Source organism: Mastigoproctus giganteus, chromosome 6 (assembly GCF_048544385.1).
Source record: "Mastigoproctus giganteus isolate SK-2022 chromosome 6, ASM4854438v1, whole genome shotgun sequence".
Classification (NCBI taxonomy): Eukaryota; Metazoa; Arthropoda; class Arachnida; order Uropygi; family Thelyphonidae; genus Mastigoproctus; species Mastigoproctus giganteus.
The window spans coordinates 101,583,324-101,602,851 of record NC_143580.1 but is presented as its reverse complement, the minus strand read 5'-3'; the positions used below and the strand labels follow the sequence as shown (position 1 = coordinate 101,602,851).

General features: G+C 40.1%; 1 protein-coding gene across 1 annotated transcript in view; it reads right to left on the bottom strand.

The window, feature by feature from the left end:
• LOC150084478 (uncharacterized) overlaps positions 1–19,528 on the bottom strand; it is an 804,913-nt gene that overhangs the window by 61,600 nt on the left and 723,785 nt on the right. Inside the window, exon 17 of the mRNA XM_090376257.1 lies at positions 4,875–5,083. Coding sequence (XP_090232383.1) covers positions 4,875–5,083 — 209 coding nt within the window. The remainder of the gene's footprint in view (positions 1–4,874; positions 5,084–19,528) is intronic.

Genomic DNA, 19,528 nt, shown 5'->3' with positions numbered 1-19,528 from the left:
GGAGAAGACAGAGGGCGGTAATCAATGGGTGCTGCTCTTCTTGGACTAATGTTATTAGTGGGGTCCCACAGGGTTCGGTGTTAGGTCCACTGTTGTTTTGTATATTTATCAATGATATTGATGAAGGTATATCAGGCTTAATGTCGAAGTTTGCAGATGATACAAAGGTTGGCAGGGTTGTTAATGACAGTAATGGCAGTGTGCTACTGCAACAGGATCTGGATAATTTGGGCAGATGGGCTAAGAAGTGGCAACTGAAGTTTAACCTTGACAAATGCAAAGTACTGCATATGGGTAGAAGTAACCCCAGAGAAACGTACCAACTGTGTGGTACTACACTTAAGGTGGTAGAAAACGAAAAAGACCTGGGAGTAATTGTGCAGTTAGATATGAAGTTTTATGAGCAATGCAGACAGGCTGCCAGGGCAGGACATGGGGTTTTGTCAATGATATATAGGAATTTTGCTAGCAGGGAAAAGGAGGTGATTATCCCTCTGTATAAGGCAATGGTCAGGCCACGCCTTGAGTACTGCGTACAGGTCTGGAGGCCTCATTTTAGGAAGGATGTAGATTTACTTCAGTGTGTACAGAGAAGAGCAACAAGATTGGTGAGGGGAATGAAGGGATCCTCTTATCAAGAGAGGCTTAAGTTCTGCAAATTGCAGTGGCTGGCGACTAGGCACCTGCGCGGTGATCTGATTGAGGTGTATAAGGCCTTGAATGGGTTCAGCCCGCTGAATTCTGATGGGATCCTTCCACTTGTTCAGATTACGAACCTAAGGGGGCATAAATTCAAATTAAGAAAGGACAGATGTAGAATAGATGTGCGGAAATTTGCCTTTAGCCAGCGGGTGGTTAATTGCTGGAACAAACTTCCATCTGTCATTGTGGAAGTTGATAGGTTGAATAAATTTAAGGAGGAACTGGACAGGCATTTCGAGGGAATGGTGTGATTTTTTTTTTTTTTTTTTTGGGCTGATGCTGCATAAGCTCATACACTTGCTTTCTTGCATCTCATGCCACTACTACTACCACTACTACTACTACTACTATTCCACTACCCATAATTAACATATTGTGTTAATATTATTTTACTTATGATGTTTCTTTAGTAGGTTTGGCCAATGGGGGCTGGTATCGGCAATTATAGCGTTTTGGTGCTTTGATATACGGGTATATATAGTTTTTAGTGGGCAGCCAGACTATTTACATATTTCATTATATTTATATAGTATCAGTATTATATTTTCGGACACCACATAAAAAATTCTAACATAATATACCATTAAACAGCACGTACCTTATCTACTTAGAGAATGATCAAATGTAATATTACGACGGATGTAATTTTCTATCTACAATAGATGGCATTAATCCGATCTGGACTATATTGCTTAAGATATTTATTAATTGCTCCTATTATATATATGTATATATATATATATATGCACATGCAGTTCTCGCTTTATAAGTTCTCGAGTTTACGAGTTTTTTCCCCCCAAGTATGAACAAAATTGACAATATGAAAATTAATTGAAAAAAAATGAATGTTAAACATTCATAAATAATGCATTTCAAACCACGTGCATAGCTATACAATACAGTGTACTCAGCTTTACAATATTAATCCGTTCCAGAGACACCATCGTATCGTTAAAATATCGTAATGTGAACCCAATAACATAGTTTTTTGGTAATTTGTTTCAAGATCTCGGAAGTTGAAATTTTCGCTGTATAACTAAGCTATTTATCTCTCTAAAATGTCATTTTTAAGGTCACGAGCGTGACCTTAAAATAAAAAGGTTCATAAAAAGGTCGTGAGCGTGGTTTGTAAATTGTATTAGTTACCAATTCAAACCATTAAAATGCACTACACTTTCATCGTTATCATATATTCCGTTATAAGAATCAATTTTAAATGCCTTCATGATATTTTTCCAAATCACATTTCTGTTTTTATTATTCATGACGACCATTAAATAATAAATTAATCATAAAAGCAATTATAAACAAGTAGTTTGTTTGTTTGTTATTTGGTTTTAAGGAGTATTAGAAACTAAGGCCATATTGCTCCGCGATATGCGGTGGTCATTCTCTGACCTTTTTGCATCCTCCGTATTTGATGGTGACAGGCTCGAACCCCAGCCTAATCAAAAAGTGTGTGCTACACACTGCTGCTCCTCCCAACTGGCTACAGAGGCACCTATATAAACAGGTAGTAAACATCACTTCTTGCATTTGCGAAAATACCGATAGCTAGAATTGTGTGGGTTTTTAAGTTATTATGGTGAAACGTGTTTGCCCTTTACTGAAATCTTCAATCGTATAAAAAACAAATAAATTTTCAGAATCTTCTCTTCATTCCTTTCTTTTAAGCTTCGTAAACTTTTTTTACTCCACATGAATCATGTTAGTTGCAATTTGTGTGTGCCGTTAAAAAATGCTTATGCATACAATCATGAAATTTATAATTAAAAGAGAAGATTATCTTGGAAACAAATGCCTCTTGAAACATTTCTGAAGAAGACAACTTCTTGTGCAACAAACTAACGAGTGCCGAGTCAATAATGAGTTATCAAAGAGTGTGCATTTATTCGATGATGGTGAAGAATAAACATCATTCTTTAACATTTGTAGCAGTAAGTCGTAAATAATTTATTATTATAATTTGCTTGATTTTACAGGCTATGTTTTCATTTCTTTGGATAAATCAATCATTCTTTAAATAAACTAATTAGCTAAATAATTTCATTGTTGAGAATGTAACACCTATTTTTAACCTTATGTCTATGTGAAATAAATTCCTGCTTTATGAGCGCATGCTAGGAACGAATTAACTCGTAAAGTTGAGAACTACCTGTATATTTAAATTTATAAATAAGCTTTGGGTAGTAATAAATTTTAGTGGATGAAATTAGCTCATATGGACTTCGGTCCTGGTGGTACCTTTTAGGGAAGAGCCTAACATGTCCACCCCTAAAACGAGCACAAACTAGCAGTTTTCCGACCCACCTAATACTGTCTCAATGGCATTAGCAAGCATTCTTACATCTCTTTTAATTCAGTTTATGTCACTGATGCAAAAAATAGTCTTGCCTTTTATCAATCACAGACAATACTGAAAAAAATTCTACTCCATGAGTAGAGTTTCTCCAAAGTTGAATTTATCGAAAAGGCTCTTATCGCACTCTCTCCTGTTACGTTTAGGCAAAATTCAGATATGTTGAAATATAATGCTGGCTTATGGCTTTTTCTCGATGTTGTCTCAGATCACTTATTCTTAATATCACTAATACAAAAGTGTACAATAACATCAGCTTGTCTGTTCTTAAAGGATAATAACTGTTCTACATCATGACTAACCTTTGTCCCTGATGTATTCTAGTCTTATTCCACCTATCCTTTTTTCACAATACGTTTCTCATTTCCTTGACAATAGCTACTTCCTGTGTGAATGGCACTTTCTGCCATTGGGGATTCCACTGTGCTGTGTCATACCTAAGTGTAGGCTCGTGTGTTAAGCTGGACAGATGAGTGCTTGTGGGTTCCTTGTTTTAATTCCTTCAAGAGCATCGACCCTGTTCTTCAAGTGCTGACCCAGCACACACTTATTTGACATTTGTTCATCACACTGTTCAATTTTTGCTGAGTCTTCTCTCACATTTAGCATTGAAAACAAACAATAGTATCTCCTTTCACTGTATTATGTCTCAGTCCAGAGGCTCCATAAACATTCAACAAGTAGCACACACACTATGAAACTCTGATTTGTTTGTTTGTTATTTGGTTTTTAGGAGCATTAGCAACTAAGGCCATATTGCTCCGGAGATATGCGGTGGTCATTCCCTGACCTTTCCGCATCCTCCGTGAAGCGCTCTCAGCAGTTCCCTTCTGGGTTGAAGCATTTCCACTAATTTGAGCCCTTTGCTTTGCTGCTGTAGTCTCAGACATGATTTTAGTTTACATTTAAATTAAAAATACCAGTATTCCACAGTGTGTGACAGTCAGTTTTCAGTTGCATTGCTAACTATTTGCAATTAGAGAAATATATAGTAAAAAATTCTTTATGGTTCCGTTATTGCATATTAAGTGTATCATGTGCTCATAATGTCTTGATTTTCTATTGATCTGGTTTCAGCTTCATTGTCATTTTCTCCATGACATTTTTGGATAACAAGATTGCTGTTATTAAAGACATTATGTGAACCAATATATGTTAGAATAAAAAATACCATTATAAATGCATCATTTTGTTCCAAAAAACTAAATGGTGTATAAGGTAAACTATATGCCTGCTCTTGGATATATTTTGACATGATGCTGAAAGGTTTAAACATAAAATAATGAAATGTTACTTGTACTGTACCATCAAAATTTATAATTTTCACACTAATTTGTTATAATTTATTGTTCTATGAATTATATTTAGTGTTGGAAACATGATGCAAGGCTTATACAGCACCAGCAAAAAAAAAAGCTGATTGCAAATTTTTGGACATCAATTCTGTAGCTATCCTTTTTTACCTACTTTGTGTAGTTCGCTACATATAAAAATGATGTGATTGCACTAACCTATGTCAGTAAACTCTTACAAAGCTTGAGGCCTTTGCCCTAGAATGCTTTTAGCCCACCTTATACACTACAATCAGGTCATCCCAGTGGTGCCTAGTTTACAGACTGCAATTTATATGTCCTTACTGATTTGAGGTTTCCGCATCTGGCGATTTTTTCACTGTCTTATACAATGGGATAATCATCTCTTTGTTTGTGCTGAAAAGGTTACTGTATAGTTACTGTCACTATATTGAAACTTTTATAGGAGGGACATTGTGATGCTAACAACAAATAAACAAACATTAAATTACATAATTTACCTCTAATGTATCCTGATTATCACCTTGGGATAATGCAATCTGAGTTACACCACTTTCAGGAACATTATCACTCCCATCTGTAAGATGACTGGAAGAATCAATACCACCGATAGCATTATGCACATTATCAATGTTAGACACAGAGTTCAGAGGCATAACAGAGTCATCTTCAAGAGTTACTGCAGTTATTCCAATTATTCCTTCATTTCCTACAGTTGGAAAGAAAACATTGGTTTGAATAATAGGTTTAAATTTAAAGCATTTAATAAAGGAGAAACTACACAGCATTAGAAATAACTGCAGTAAACTGAAAACTATCTGCTCCTTCAATATGTTATACATATACTGATGTACCATTAATATCTGGACATCGGCATACCTACAATTGTTAGATTTCCTGTATAGCTATAGCATTAGCATTAGTTGAGGCATATGATGCAAGAAAGCAAGCTTATATAGCATCAGCCAAAAAAAAAAAAAAAAAAAAAAAACCTTCTCATTTCACCCATCTGGCATTCCAAATGTTTCTCAAGTTCAGCTATCAACTTCCACAATAACAGTATCCCATCAGCACTGAGCCTACTCAAACTATTCAAGGCCTTATACATCTCAATCAGATCACCTACCAGGTGCTTAGTCTTCAGATGCTGTAACTTGCAGAACTTAAACCTCTCTTGGTAAGAGCACCCCTCTGTTCCTCTCACCAATCTTGTTGCCATTCTCTCTATTCGTTCTAGCAACTCTGCATTGTTTCTAAAATGAAGCTTCCAGACTTGTATGCAGTATTCAAGTTGTTGTCTGACCATTGCCGGATAATCACCTCCTTGTCTCTGCTAGCAAAATTCCTATATATCACTGACAAAACTACATGACCTGCTCTGGCAGCCCGTCTGCACTGTCAGACAACTTCATATCTGACTGCACAATTACCTCCAGGTATTTTTCATTCTCCACCTCCCTCAGTGTAGTACAACACAGTACATTTCTCTTGGGTTACTGTTACGCATATGCAGTACTTTGCATTTGTCAATGTTAAACTTCAGTTGCCACTTCTGAGCCCATCTGCCTAGCTTTTCTACATCCCATTGCAGTAGCATACTGTCATTAACAACCCTGCCAACCTTTGTATCATTGCAAACTTGGCCATTAAACCTGATATACCTTCATCTATATCATTGATAAATACACAAAACAACAATGGGCCCAGCACCAAACCCTGGGGGACTCCACCAAGAACATTTGTTCACATAGAGAAGTGTCCATTTATTACCACTCTCTGCTGTCTCCCACTCAACCATCCCTTTATCCATTGCAGAAACTTGCCCTTAATACCATACCACTCCATTCTGTACAGCAGTCTTCCATGTGCAATAGTATCAAAAGCTTTCTGAAATCCAAGTATATGATATCAAAATTATTTCTTGCATCCAGTTCCTTTGTGACCATATTGTAGCATCCAACCAAATTGGTCAGACAAGATTTTCCCTTAACAAATGCCTGTTTGGTCTAAACTATTACTGCAGTGTTGTCTAGGTGATACTACATCACTTCTTTAACCAGTGACTCCATTATTTTCCCTGGAACAAAAGTTAAACTAACAGGTTTATAGTTATTTGTGTCACCCTCTGAATGCGCTTTGTGAAATGGGGATACATTTGCACATCTCCAGTCCATGGGGACCTCTCCTGAATCTAAGGATGCTCTCATAATTATTGTTAAAGGTTTGCTTACTTCCCTCACTGCTCCCTTCAATATAACTGGATAAATTTCATCTGCTCCAGGTGCCTCTTTTATGTTTAACTTCCTAGAGGGCTCATTTTAGGAAGAATGTAGAGTTGCTAGAATGAGTACAAAGAAGGACAACAACATTGGTGTGGGGGAACAAAGGGGTGTTCTAACCAAGAAAGGCTTAAGCTTTGCAAATCGTAGTGCCTGGACAGTAGGTACTGCGAGGTGATCTGATTGAAGTGTATAAGGCTTTGAATGGATTGGGCAAGCTGAATGCTGATGGGATTCTTCTTCTTGCTCAGATTAAGAACCTGAGGGGGCATAGCTTCAAATTGAGGAAAGACAGTTGTAGAATGTAAGGGCAGAAGTTTGCCTTAAGCCAGCAGGTGGTTGACTGGTGGAACAGACTACCATCTTTTGTTGTCGAAGTTAATCGCCTAAATAAATTTAAGGCTGAGCTGGACAGGCATTTGGAATGAATGTAGGGGTGAAATGAGAGGGTTTTTTTTTTTTTTTTGGCTGATGCTGCATAAGCTTGCTTTCTTGTATTGTATGCCTCTACTAATGCTAATGCCTCCCACAGCTTGCTCTCTGTTATTACAAAATCATTTAGCTCCCTGATAGAGTTTAGTAAGCTTTTGTCCTTCCCTTTCTTACAGAATTCCACATGTGTGAAAGTAGATGCAAATTACTCATTCAGTTTGTCAGATATCTGAGCAGGATTATCAACAGTCCAACCACCAACATCAAATGGACCAATCTGATTTATCCCCTTCCTTCTAGAGTTTACATAGGTAAAGAAATCTTTGTTGTTTTTCTCTGCATCCTTTGCCAAGGATTTCTCGTAATCAGCCATTGCTTGCCTAACCTCCTTTGTGACTTGATTACAAAGTAGCTTATATCTGCCATAGGGTTCTGTGTTTGTTACCTGATAATTTATATGTATCCCACACATATTTTTTCTCTGTCAAGAACCTCATTAGTTTGTCTGACATCCATTTAGGTCTATAAGGTAAAAAGCCTAGGTATGAAAAGGTAAAATATAAGGTAAAAAGACTAGTAGCTTCCAAGATTAATTCCTTAAAGGCTTACCATTTAGAATTCCCTTCCCTGTTTTGATCATCATCAGTTGATCCTACTGTATAGAATTTAAAAATTGTTTGAGACCACTGTATTTATCTTTATGAAAACAAAAACCCTTCCCTTTATCTTTGATGGTAGTTACATCTTTAAATAAATCCCACATCAGTGTGATCATTGTCACCTAGTGGATATATGGGTTATTACCCATACATACAGGAAAACTAATAATATGTGCTTAAACCTAACATTTACAACACCCTCTAATCAAGGAACACTCTTCAGTTTTATTGTTCTCCAATATTTTCTACCATTCAGACTTCAAAGTGGTGATGAGTTCAGTTGTGTTTTTTTTTTTTTTTGGGAGGCTCTGTCCAACTTTTTGTTGGACAGGCCAGCCCAGATCCCTAACTTTAGTTGGGGGTGATTAGTCACAACACAAACACTACTTGGAGCATTTTCCTGCTGATAGGTCAGAGAATATAAATTATCATGACAGAACCCTATGGCAGATATAAGCTACAGAGTGGCTTATATCTGCCATAGTGTTCACTATCACCTGATAATTTATATGCATCCCACGAGCCTCATTATATCATCTAACATCCATTTAGGTTTATCTTGAACAGCATTTCTTAGTTGGAAAAGCTTAGTAGCTTCCAAGATTAATGAAGGCTTTCCATTTAAAATTCCCTGTTTTTAACATCATCAGCTGATCTTACTGTATAGAATTTAAAAACTGTCTGAGACCACTGTAGTCACCTTTATGAAAACAAAAACCCTTCTCTTTACTCTTGATGGTAGTTACATCTTTAAGTAAATCCCGCATCATTGTGATCATTGTCACCTAGTGGATATATGGGTTATTACCCATAAATATATACAGGAAAACTAATAATATGTGCTTAAACCTAACATTCATGACACCTGCTAATCATGGAACACTCTTCAGTTTTATTCTTTTCAAATATTTTCTACCATTAAGACTTGAAAGCGGTGATGAGTTCAGTTCTGTTTATTTTGGCCAGCTCTTCTCACATGTACCCAATGATCCAATTCACCTCAGATGTTCTTTACAAGATTAAAGTTAGGGATCTGGGCTGGCCTGTCCAACTTTCTGTTTGAAAGGCCAGCCCAAACATGCATCGGCCTTCCCGGCATACTGCCACATCAAAGGTAACACATTATTGTCCAGGATGTCTAGATAGACCACATCATTCGTAGTGTTGTCCAAAAAAACCAACGGTCCCAGGTCAAACAATGAAAGACAGCCCCCAGATCAACTCTGTCAAACTCCATTGTCAGAATCTTGCAGGTAGCCTTCCCTAGGCATCTACCACACCCAGGCATGACTATCAGACTGGTAGATTATGTACTGTGACTCAGCACTCCAAAATCACAGCATTCCATTAGTCTATAATCCAAGGACAATGGGTCTTACACCAAGCTAGAAAATGACTGGCATTAGTTGAGGTGATTAATAGCTTACTGATGGCTGCATAACCATGGTAACCTATATCATGCAGTATCTGGTGCACTGTACTGATACTGACGTGTCTCAATCATCTCACTGAGGGCCTGTGTGTGTGTTGTAACAATATTAACTATGTTTCTGAGCAGACAATTCTTTACGGGCCTCTTCAGCCGTATTCCATCAGTTTTCCAGATCATTTCATCATATTTTCAGCACCAGTCTGCTTCCATTTGCAGATCACATCATCAGTCATCAACAGAGGGATCTTGGTGCCGATGAAATGTCACATACAGAATGACTGCTTATGTGGCACTCTATTAACATTCTGTATTCGAAGTCTATTAACTTTATTGATCAAGGCTTTTGCTTCAAAAATCATACTCCTGTCTCCTTGAAAGGCTACAAGCATATTTATAGTTGTGTCTGACATCATGCTTGGGTAGGATGCGAACAACTATCAATGGTGGGATGTCTGGATATTAGCATTAGTAGAGGCATATGATGCAAGAAAGCAAGCTTATGCAGCATCAGCAAAAAAAAAAAAAAAAAAAAAACACTTCCATTTCACCCCTCCGTTCGTTCGAAATACCTGTCCAGCTGAGCCTTAAATTTGTTTAGGCTATCGACTTCCACAACAAGTGATGGAAGTCTGTTCCACCAACCAACTACTCAGTGGCTAAAGGCAAATTTCCACACATCTGTCTTTCCTCAATTTGAATTTATGCCCTCTCAGGTGATTATTCTGAGCAGGGGGAATAATCCCATCGGCAATGAGAAAGCTCAAACCACGGAAGGCCTTATGCACCTTTATCAGATCACCGCGCCGGTGCCTAGTCTCTTTAAAAGTTACAGCTATCAGTTACAGGCTCTGCAAAAACGATAAGTGTTTACCTGTTATTTACATGATTGTTATTTTATATTGTACTTAATACGTAGTCATATAGTTATAGTTACGCTGGTTATTTTTTATTTTTAATTTAGATAAAGAGTTTTTGTGGATTTTACTTACGATAGGTAAAACCGTTATTTCGTTCCATTTTTGTAGCCATTGTTTTTGGATATAGTGGTAGGGAATTCAAATTTTTTAATTGAGGTAGCTAGGTAGTTCTAACGCATAATTATATAGTAATACGCTTCACTGTTTCTATTTAATAGTTTCTATTCAAATACTACTGACATTTAATTTATTGATTTTTTTTAATTTAAACTACCATGCCCCAAACTAGAGCAGCAAAGCAACGGGCACAAAGTGGCAGGAGTGCTGTGACTCGGGGGAGAACTGAGGGGGGCAATTCTCCAACGCATCACAGCCTAAAGAAATGTGCAACTTGTGAAATGTTTGCCGAACTCTCTGGAACGGAACATGATATTGCCATGGGGGATGTCTTTGTGTGTGCGCGATGCAAGGAGTGTATCGAAATCAGGCAACAACTCAGCGTTCTTATGGGCCTATATGAGAGCTTGAAGGACAGGGTGGATGCCCTCGAAGGAAGTAAATTGAGGGGCCCATCAAGCTCTCAGCTGCCCACATCAACGCCAGAGCTTGCACTTGGTCATCGCGCAACACAGCGGCAACCCCTAAGGCAGAATGCGCTGGTCCCACAGGAACTAGTTGTTGTTGGTGACTCTATTGTCAGGGAAACGGGGAACATCCTTTGTAAAAAGGATAGGTGGAACAGGACCAGGGTATGTCTGCCAGGGGCAAAGGTTGATGACGTTGTAGAGCGGATATCATCTTTCAAGGGCACAAAAGGTGATATAGTTGTACACGTTGGCACTAATGATATTAAGAGTAGGAGACCGGCGGAATTACTCAACAAGTACAGGTCACTGTTGAAAAAAAGCCGTGAAATAGGGTTGAATTTGAAAGTGTCTGCAATTCTGCCCAGACACGATAGGAGGAAGTACATGATGAGAGCCTTGTCGATCAATTCGGCCCTGGAAGGATTGTGCAAGGCTCAAGGGGTAGAATTTTTTTCAGCCTGGACTGTACTTGTTAACAGGAGAGATTGCTTCTACAGGGATGGGATACACTTAAATAGAAAGGGTGCAAGAATATTTGCTGATGCTATCGAGCAGTGTTAGGTGGGTCGGAAAACTGCTAGTTTGGGGGGATACAAAGACTAATAGTTTAACAGTAACCGCAGGCAGAGGTGAAGGTGATTCTTGCACAACTTCTATTAGAATAAGAAGCGACCTGGAGCGAGGGGTGTTGGGGGTTTCAGGGACGGATGGCAGTCATCATGGAATAGTTGGGTATATGGGATGTGTTAGGGTAACAAGGAATAGGCATAGGAGCATGTATGCTTGCATGTATACCAATGCTAGAAGTATAGTAAATAAATTTGATGAATTTGAAGTGTTGGTCAAGACATCAAAGGCGGATATTGTTGGGATAGCAGAGACGTGGTGTCACAAAGATATAAGGAATGCAGAACTGGAATTTGGGGAGTACAATGTGTACAGAAAGGATAGACAGGACAGAAAGGGAGGGGGTGTTATGCTGTTAATTAAGAAAAACATAAAATCAAAGGAAGTGCACCCAGTTAATATAGATGAACAGTGCTCTGTTGAGTCAGTTTGGTGCGAGATAAGCACTGCGAAAGGAAAAATAAGGGTAGGAGTGTGTTATAGGCCTAATGACTTGAATGAGTACAATGAACAATTGTACAGAGAAATAGAGTGGGCTAGTAAATCTGAATGTCTTATAATGGGGGATTTTAACTTCCCAGATATTGACTGGAACTTGTGGGTTGGTCACTCACACACCAGTCAGACTTTTGTGGATTTATTGGATGATTGTTTTCTGCAGCAGCATGTTCGAGAGGCAACCAGAGAAAGTAACACTCTTGATCTGGTTATCAGCAGTGATCATTCGTGTATTAAGAATTTGCAGATAAAGGAACCACTAGGTGGCAGTGATCACAGTGTGCTGAAGTGGGATTTACTCAAAGAGGTAACTACCGTCAGGGGTAAAGGAAAGGGTTTTTGCTTCCGTAAAGGGGAGTACAGTGGTCTCAGACAGTTTTTAAATTCTGTACAGTGGGATCAACTGACGATGTTACCAACAGTAAATTCTAAGTGGGAAGCATTCAAGGAATTAATCGTGGAAGCTACTAGACTTTATATACCGATTAAGAAATATCGTTCAAGGTTTAGGCCTAAATGGTTATCAAATGAACTAATGAGACTCGTGACAGAGAAGAAAAATGCATGGGATGCATATAAATTATCAGGTGACGCAGAAGCCTGTGGCAGATATAAGCTAGTCTGTAATCAGGTCACAAAGGAGGTTCGGCAGGCGAAGGCGGATTACGAGAAATCTTTGGCAAAGGATGCTAAGAAAAACAGCAAGGATTTCTTTACTTATATAAACTCTAAAAGGAAGGGGATGAATATGATTGGTCCACTTGACATCGATGGTTCGACTGTTGATGATCCTGCTCAGATAGCAAACAAACTGAATGAGTATTTTGCATCTACATTCACACGTGAGGAATTATTACAGTTTGAAAATGGAAGAAGGTTATCAAATTGTAGCAGTGTGCTTAATGATTTTGTAATAACTGAGAGCAAAGTGGAGGAGAAATTGTTGAAGTTAAACATAAGAAAGGCACCTGGGGTGGATGGGATCTATCCAGTTATTTTAAAGGAGGCGGCAAAGCAACTAAGCAAACCCTTAGCCATAATTATGAGAGCATCCTTGGACTCAGGGGAGGTTCCCACGGACTGGAGATGTGAAAATGTGTCCCCAATTCACAAAGGTGGATCGAAGGGTGACACGAGTAATTACAGACCAGTTAGTTTAACTTCTGTTCCGGGTAAAATAATGGAGTCACTGGTTAAAGATGCATTGCAGGATCATCTAGACAAGACTGCAGCAATAATTCAAACACAGCATGGGTTTGTTAAGGGAAAGTCTTGTCTGACAAATTTGATTGGTTATTATGATGTGGTCACAAAGGAACTGGATGCGAAAAATAATTTTGATATCATATACTTGGATTTCAGGAAAGCTTTTGACACTGTTGCGCATGGAAGACTACTGTACAAATTGGAGCAGAATGGTATTCAGGGTAAGTTGCTACAATGGATAAAAGGATGGTTAAGTGGGAGAAGACAGAGGGTGGTAATCAATGGGTGCTGCTCTTCGTGGACTAATGTTATTAGTGGAGTCCCACAGGGTTCGGTGTTGGGTCCACTGTTGTTTTGTGTATTTATCAATGATATTGATGAAGGTATATCAGGCTTAATGTCGAAGTTTGCAGATGACACAAAGGTTGGCAGGGTTGTTAATGACAGTAATGGCAGTGTGCTACTGCAACAGGATCTAGATAATTTGGGCAGATGGGCTAAGAAGTGGCAACTGAAATTCAACCTTGACAAATGCAAAGTACTGCATATGGGTAGAAGTAACCCCAGAGAAACGTACCAACTGTGTGGTACTACACTTAAGGTGGTAGAAAATGAAAAAGACCTGGGAGTAATTGTGCAGTCAGATATGAAGTTTTCTGAGCAATGCAGACAGGCTGCTAGGGCAGGTCATGGGGTTTTGTCAATGATATATAGGAATTTTGCTAGCAGGGAAAAGGAGGTGATTGTCCCTCTGTATAAGGCAATGGTCAGGCCACGCCTTGAGTATTGCGTACAAGTCTGGAGGCCTCATTTTAGGAAGGATGTAGATTTGCTTGAGCGTGTACAGAGAAGAGCAACACGATTGGTGAGGGGAATGAAGGGATTCTCTTACCAAGAGAGGCTTAAGTTTTGCAAATTGCAGTGGCTGGAGACTAGGCACCTGCGCGGTGATCTGATTGAGGTCTATAAGGCCTTGAATGGGTTGAGCACGCTGAATTCTGATGGGATCCTTCCACTTGTTCAGATTACGAACCTACGGGGACATAAGTTCAAATTAAGAAAGGATAGATGTAGAATAGATGTGCGGAAATTTGCCTTTAGCCAGCGGGTGGTTAATTGCTGGAACAAACTTCCATCTGTCGTTGTGGAAGTTGATAGGTTAAATAAATTTAAGGAGGAACTGGACAGGCATTTGGAGGGAATGGTGTGATGATTTTTTTTTTTTTTTTTTTTTTTTGGCTGATGCTGCATAAGCTCCTACACTTGCTTTCTTGCATCATGTGCCACTACTATTACTACTACTACTACTACTAGTCTCCAGACACTGCAATTTTCAAAACTTAAGCCTTTCTTCGTAAGAACAACCCTTTGTTCCCTTCATTAACCTTGTTGCCCTTCTCTGAAATCATTCCAACAGCTCCACATCCTTCTTGCAATGAGGCCTCCAGACGTGTATACTTTTTACAAGATCCTTATACAAGGGAATAATCACCTCCCTATCCCTGCTAGAAATATTCTTGTATATCATTGACAAGACACCATGAGCTACTCTTGCAGCTCATCTTTCAGAGAACTTCATATCTGCCTGCACAATTACCCCCAGGTCCTTTTCATTCTCTACCACTGTCAGTGCAGTACCACACAGTTGATACGTTGCTCTGGGATTACTGCTTCCCATATATAGTACTTTACATTTGTCAGTGTTAAACTTCATTTGCCACCTCTCAGTCCATCTGCTCAACCTTTCCAGATCCTGTTGCAGCACATAGCGTCAGTAGTGTCCTTAATAACCCTTCCAACCTTTGTATTGTCTGCAAACTTGGACATGAAGCTTGATATACCATCATCAATATCATTTATAAATACAGAAAACAACAATGGACCCAACACCAAACCCTGAGGAACTCCACTAATAACATTAGTCTACGTGGAGCAGTGTCCACGATCACCACTCTCCGCCTCCCACCACTCAACCATCCCTCCATCCACAGCAGCAACTTGCCTACAATGCCACACTGCTCCAATTTGTTCAGCAGTCCTCCATGTGCAACAGTATCAAAAGCCTTTCTAAGACCCAAATATATAATATCAAAGTTATTCCCTTCATCCAGCTTCCCTGCGACTAGATCACAGTATCCAAGCAAATTGGTCAGGCAAGACCTTCCCTTAACAAAACCACACTGTGTCCCAGCTATAACTGAATTCTTGTCTAGATGATCCTGCAGTGCTTCTTTAACCAGTGCCTCCATTAATTTTCCTGGAACAGAAGACAAACTAACAGGCCCATAATTACCCGTGTCAGTCCCTGATCCTTCTCTGCGAATTGGGGCTACATTTCCACATCTCCAGTCCATGGGTACCTCCCCTGAGTCCAAATAAGCTCTCATAATTATGGCTATGGGTTTGCTTACTTCCTCTGCTGCCTCCTTTAATATAACTGGATAGATCCCATCCACCCCGGGTGCCTTTCTTGTGTTTATCTTCAACAATTTCTCCTCCACTTCACTCTCAGTTATTACAAGATTCTCTAGCTTACTGCTAGAGTTGAATACACCTCTGGCTTTCCCCTCACTAAATAACTTCTCATGTGTGAGTGTCGATGCAAAATATTCATTTAGTTTGTTAGCTACCTGAGCAAGATCATCAACAGTTGACCCATCGATGTCAAGTGGACCAATCTGATTCAACCCCTTTCCTTCTAGAGTTTACATAAGTAAAGAACGCTTTGCTGTTTTTCTTTGCATCCCTTGCCAAAGATTTCTCGTAATCTGCCTTCGCCTGCCTAACCTCCTTTGTAACCTGGTTACAGATCAACTTGTATCTATCATAGGCTTCTGTGTCATGTGTTAATTTGTATGTATCCCATGCATGTTTCTTCTCTGCCATATGCCTCATCAGTTCATCCTAGATGTCTAGAGATATTTTATATGTTGTTTTCTCGTGTTCCCGATCCCTTATTATCGTAACAATAGTGATGCCATCTTAGATCGGTAACGAGTGAATTGCTTCAAAGATGTTTAATATCGCATGCTAGCTGAAAATAATTGCCAACTAAGACTGATACTGAATGTATAAAGATGCTGGAATACTTGCATAACCCTCTTGTTCAGTATAATATGAAATATTTACAGAAATTGGAAAAGCCCTGGGGGTACATGGTCGTAACTGACATCTAGTGGTGTTCAAACCACAAAAACGAGAAATTTTCGTCAAATGTTTTAAGGGGAAAAATGTCATCGGATCTTGATTCAACAAATATCATTAAAAAAAGGATGGCTCCCTCTATTAAAGGAATTACTCAAAAAAGTTTTAAGACAAATACTGGAGGTTTTATCAGTGTCTAAACATGCGCCACAATTTAAAGCCTATCCAACCCTTAAAATCTAAATTTGAACTTTAAACACCAGTATGTGTAGCAGGTATTGGTCACCAGCGTATTACAGCCACAAACTGATAAAAGGATTGACAACCCCGATAATCCGCACATCTGATTATCCGGAACCTTTGCTGATATGGATAGCAGAATCACAAACTGAAAGAAACTCAACCAAAAGGGCAGGACGACGAGATAACCCCCTAGTACAACAGGAGGACACAGAAGATGCCTGTCCAGGGACCCCCCAAACGCAAAGCAAGGGTAAAAACAAAAAGCTGTTAAAAACAAAAATAGAGCGGGGAACACGCTCCCAAACTGAGAATAAGGACACTCAGCAAAATGTCAATGCAAACAAAGAAACAAACAACGAAAAGCAGCAGGAAACTTCCCCCATGGATCCCTCCCTACCGGTGGGCACTGTCTATGAAAAGTCACTGGCACTCAAAACAGCACTGGAATCAATATTTAAAGAACCGAATAACAGGATAACCACCTTTGTGAGGTCACAAATCGTCACAATCTTTAACAAGATGGAGACTATCCTTTTAAAGGCCTATGTTGAGAATGAAAAGGTCACCGCAAGGCTGCAGGCCTGTAAAGACTGTGGGGTAAATAAAATGCAACAGTGTGCTCCCACATATGCCGAAACGCTAAGGAGTAACCAAAATCAGGGAAAACAAACTCAGAACAGGCCCCAAAAAAGGAAGCAACCTCTCTTGATGACACCCAACTTGGCTGTGCTTAGACCTGTGGCCACAGATGTCCTCCAGGAAAAGAGAACTAGTGAAGAAATAAAGACAACTGTCATGAAGAAACTAAAGGATGACCTCAATGCTACTAAGATAAAGTCCATCCGGAAAACGAGGAATGTAGGACTCGTTATTGAAACGGAGGGAAACGAAGACATACAGACGATAATAGATAACCCAAAAATTGCCACCTTGGGATTGACTCCAGAATTGCCAAAAAAGAGAGGACCTGCTATCATAGTCTTTGACATAGACAAGGACCTAACCCCGGAACAGTTAGCCACAGATCATAAACAGAAATTTGAGACCGACCCCCCCCCAGCAACTACAGGAACAGCGAACCCTGGTGCAGCCCAGGTACTCCATCAGATCTAGGGCAGGACCAACAGAAACTGGGTTCTAGAGCTGGCCCCGACTGTCTGGCAGCAATTAAAGAATCAAGAGAGAATCTACGTCGAATGGGGATCCCACCGATTCCGGGAGCATGTAGCAATCCTGAAATGCTTCCAGTGTTGTAAGTATGGCCACACAACCCATACGTGTACACAAACAGAATCAACCTGCGGTCACTGCTCTGGCAGGGGACATGAATATAAAACATGTCCAAACAAGGAGGAAGATCCAATCTGTACAAACTGTAAGGCGGGGAAAATGGACTATTCACATTCTATCAGAGACCCAAACTGTCCAGTTTATCTAAAAGAAAAAGGGTTATACCAGTCACGAACCGACTATGGGGAGATGCCCTAAAGAGTACAACAGATCCAAAATTGCAATAATACAGCATAACGTGCAGAGAGCTAGAGCAGTGGCCTAGAAACTTAGGGTCATAGCGGACGAGGAAGCAGCTGACTTCCTACTACTACAGGAACCATATACCCACTCAAAATGAGTGTGCAGATATCCACAAGCATACAAAATAGTCGATGCCGAGAGTGACGCCTCTTGGGCTGCGGTTGTGGTTCGCAATCCCAATTATACTGTGACTAAAGTAACACAGCTTTGTGCACCCTGGGCGGCGTGTGCCCGTATCTTAACGCCATTGGGCCAAATCTATGCTGTGGCCCTTTACAGCAGGCCGGGTGAGGACTCACACCCATTGGGGTAGATGTAAATTGCTGTTCCCCAGCCTGGCACAGTCTGACCCCAGACAGGAGAGGTACCAGAAATGGACAGATTTTAGAGGACTTTCTCTCGAACTCCTAGTTCACTATCCTGAACAGACCACACCAGATGCCTACAATTTGTAATACCCTGTGGGAGGCGACTATTGACATCACAGTGTCCATGGGAAACCTTGCAGGGTACGTTGAGGATTGGATCGTCAGAGACTTGTGGACGACTTCCGACCACAGGGTGATTACCTGCCAAATCAGAAGATCATTAAACAGGCTACTGATACCTAAACAAACACTAAATCGCTTCGCCATCCGCCGGGGGCGAACTGGGAAAGATTCAGAGAGGTCTTAATGCCTGCTGTGGCCCAACACCTAGAAACAACAAACCAGAATGGAGACCCAGGCGAGAATCAAAAGAGGGTAACGGAAATAATACTTGTGGCGAGTGAAGTATTATTTCCGTTAATACTTCACTTCCGACTGCTCCCGGTTTGGAGGAAATCCTGAACCGGAAGCAGTCCCGTGGTGGACTCATGAGATCCAGCAACTCAGAAGGGAGACCATGAGAAGAGGAAAACTCTTTTTGAACGGGCAAGACACACATGGCCTGCTGCTGAGGTCCAGATACTGAAGGAGCGCTATAGAGAAGCAAGAAACAGATATACGGATGCGATAAACAAGAGCAAACAAAGAGCCTGGGAAAACTTGGCAGGCATAACAGGAAATAATGAGCCATGGGGGTTGTCTATAGGATAATCACAAACAAACTCCCCGGGGGGGGGGGAGTTATTTCTACCACACTGGCACCACAGGGGAGCCAAACCACCACATGGCAACAGTCAATCACAAATAATCTGGGCACTATTTTCCCGGAGACTGCCATGCCTACTTCACCTGAACAGCATAAAATATGCCAAGAAAATGACATGTACACCACTGACTCCCGTAAACCACAGTTCACGCTAGATGACATCAAATCTGCGGCAAATCACGTAAGAAATAATAAGTGCCCTGGCCTCGATTATCTCGAGCTGGAAATTATCAAAAACGTAATGGACCTGACCTCCGAACTCCTCCTAAATCTGTTCAATAACTGTTTGGATCAAGGCATCTTCCCAAGAAACTGGAAGACTGCAGGACTGATGCTGATCCCAAAAACACCCACAAAGCCTCCACAACAGCCAGCCACCTACAGACTGATAGCTTTGCTACCATTGATCAATAGCATTCTCTCAAATAGCAAACTATTTTAGAGAATGCTATATGCCCGAATT